A 3267-nucleotide genomic window follows, 5' to 3' on the forward strand; every position below is an offset into this window, starting at 1 on the left:
GCTACGGGAATACTTTTTGTGCGCAAAGAAAACAAAAATAGCAACTTTATTCGACAATTCGTCTCCTCTGCGTCACCCTATAGCGCCATTTTGGAGAGTATCCTTTACATTCAGATCAAAGTACAAACAATGTAAACAGCATATCCGTGTGTAACCCCTCTCTCCCGGGTCCTCACCGCCACACCTCCTTCTTGTTCCGAGTGGGTCTCGAACCCGGGTCTCCGGCACAGACGCACTAACAAGGAGGCTAAAGACTGCAACCTACTCGCTGGCCTCCGTTACACGTGTATGGTGTTGCTGACACAGAACAGCATACGTTGTTTACGTATGTGATACTCTCCAAAATGGCGCTATAGGGTGACGCGGACATCGCTGGAGGAGGCAAATCTACTAACAATCCACCGCTACAGCATCTGACATTAAAATGAGCCAGTATAGAGAGAGAGGGGGTCCTGAGCCCCAGAGAGCCAAAGGATAAACTTATACAATAAAAAACAGAGCCTGTCGTCCACTAATCAATTCTCTGCAGGCAGTCGGAGCGAGCGACGAGATACACAGACGAATTGTTGAATAAAGTCGTTACTTTTGTTTTCTTTGCGCACAAAAATTAGCTTTGTAAAAGAAGATGAACGAAGGTCTGACAGGTTTGGAACGACATGAGGGTGAGTAATCAATGACAGAATTTAAATTTTTAGGTGAACTATCCCTTTAAGTTAGCATTAACACACTCTCTTGGCAATTTGTAATTATTTTGCATTTTAGCGAATTGGTGGCTAATTTGTATGAATTTGTACCATCACATGCTTTATTGACGGTTATAGGTTTAGTGGGAACCTTCATGCTTACTTTTTTCCCTAAAAATCAGACGTTTCCATATGAATCACATTATACCAATCTATAGGAAAACATTGTAAAACAGTCTACATTGTATACCGCATACTGTTTTTGTTAAAATAGTATACAATACAGTACAAAACATGTAAAAATAAACAAAGTAAAACAGTACATTGTAGTCAAAAGACTATATAGTAAAATAGTACTAACAGTATAATAGTACTTCAAACTTATATAGAGTCTGAATATAATAATTACAAACTAACTGCCAATATCATTTTTGAAGCACAAACACTAGATTTCAACTTTACAGTGTGCTGTACACATACATAAACGTGAATTCCGTGGGGACGTTAATGTAATACAGGACAGTATTGGACATATTTCAGTTTTCTGCCTGTAAACAGCAGCACTAGTCAATATTATAGTTCCAGCCTCCGCTGCTGCTTCTTTTCAATTATCCCTGATCATAAAACAGGGGTTTAAATGCAGAGAACAGTCTGATCTGGGATACCCTCATGAATTTCAGCTCTAAAAATATCAAATATGCACGTTATTGCTGTTTCTGAAATAATATCATGATTTAATGCTCCCTGTGAGAGTGTTTTACTGTATAAGGTTCAGAGTGAGTTCAGACAGAGCTGTATTATCTGTGCAGAAATGAGAGATGAGGGGATTGTCTTCCTTTATTTCCTTCTCCCTAAAAATAAGTCAAAAAGTGAAAACAAACAAAAAGAAAAAAGGAAAGAACTGCAGACATGCTGTTTCGTCCCGCTCATTGAGCTTTTATCAAAGCAACGGCATCTAGAACACAATGCAGAGCTGCGATTCAGCAGCACATGAGGAAGACTATTCAAGAGATGAATCCAGAACAATACTGGAGAGCGCAGAACATCTCCAACATGCTCATAAATAATCCACCATAACAAAAGACACTAAAATCCAAGGTTCTCAGCAACATAAGAGCTGCAAACAAAAGCCGGTGGAAAATGAGCATATGCAATGAATAATTCCACCATTTCCTTTACAATTCATGAGGATGATGCATTTGTGGGCTTTACTGAACATAATTTCATTGCCAAAAGAAAAAAAGCTGCTTGTTTGATCTGAGTCTAATAGTCTGCAATGATGCAAAGATACCAAAAATAGGTTATTTAACACAAGAAAGACAAGTAAAACACTGTAGAGAGAGAAAAACAGAGTAAGAAAAAAAGAGGGTTGAAGGAAAGAAATCTTTACTTTCACGCTCCCATTGGAAAAGCTCTTTTTATATGAGCTGTGCATCAAATTCTCCAGATGTACAATTACATCTCCTGCTGTTCTGCTCTTTAACTCAACAACTGACCATCTTCACACTTTCTGTTACTCTCTGACTCCTGGAGATGTTCTCTTTCTGCCTTTCTTTCAATGAATTCAGCACTGGCTTTTTTTAGATGATGAAGATAGGTCTGAGAGGTGCTAGATTTGATATAATTATGATTCTACAGCTGCTTTATGTTTCTCTGAGGACACTAAACAGCATTGACGGGACATGCTAAGTCAAAACCAGAGGGCTCGTAATGTGCGTGATGGTTCAAAAGGAAATGCACCATGTTTTAAAAGAGAGATCTTCTGAATCATGGTCTGAATCACTGCTGGAACAGATATAGATAAGACGCCTCAAACAGAATGGGTAATTTTCAGGCCTGGTTGAAGTCTTGCATCTTAAATGGAGGTGCAGTACTTCAATGGTCATGAAATGAACAACACAAGATGTCAGAAAAGTGACTCGGACTGATCCACTGATATAATTGGACTAAATTATGTAGTCTCATTACACATAAGATATTGATACTGCTGCTATATGTATAAATCTGAAGTTCTGTCATCTTCAAACCAGCAAGATGAAGTTTTACTGACCGTAAAACAACTACACCACAGCTCATATGCTCATGTTACTCCAGTAAATGTGTTTTACCTGATGGCAGATCTCGTGCACCACCACCATGGTGAGCTCCATCTGATAGGAGAAGGAAGAGACGTCAGGATCCAACAAGATCTTCTGCTCCACAAACACACTCAGGCCCCAGTTCTCCATGGCTGCATACGGATGCTTCGGCACTGCCAGGAGATCTGCACACAGTGAGGAAGATCCAAGCTCAATGACGGGAAACCAGGATTGTGATACAATGCAACAACAAGTAAGTGTAAACAAATATAACAAACAGCAGCTCAATCAAACCAAACACTTTCCAAGTATTGTGACACCACTGCATATGATTCATCTTGTTCACTGTAAATGATGTTCTAAAACAGACAAATGTTCTTCTGTACTACATAACTGTACACCATAGAACAAAAGCTCAAATCCCAGATATCATCTGATGTGGATTAGCCTTTAATCAAATGCATGTATCATCTAATTGCTATAATCAAAGATCATTGAATTTTAAA

General features: G+C 38.8%; 1 protein-coding gene across 1 annotated transcript in view; it reads right to left on the reverse strand.

The window, feature by feature from the left end:
* Window positions 1–2942, reverse strand: part of LOC107737851 (thyrotropin-releasing hormone-degrading ectoenzyme-like) — a 55327-nt gene extending 52385 nt beyond the window's left edge. Inside the window, exon 1 of the mRNA XM_016549477.1 lies at window positions 2792–2942. Within this exon, the coding sequence (XP_016404963.1) occupies window positions 2792–2911 (120 nt within the window). The 5' untranslated portion in view covers window positions 2912–2942. The remainder of the gene's footprint in view (window positions 1–2791) is intronic.
* Between the last annotated feature and the right edge of the window lie 325 nt (window positions 2943–3267).

The sequence above is a fragment of the Sinocyclocheilus rhinocerous genome, unplaced genomic scaffold (assembly GCF_001515625.1).
Source record: "Sinocyclocheilus rhinocerous isolate Xijiao unplaced genomic scaffold, SAMN03320098_v1.1 scaffold3086, whole genome shotgun sequence".
Taxonomy (NCBI): domain Eukaryota; kingdom Metazoa; phylum Chordata; class Actinopteri; order Cypriniformes; family Cyprinidae; genus Sinocyclocheilus; species Sinocyclocheilus rhinocerous.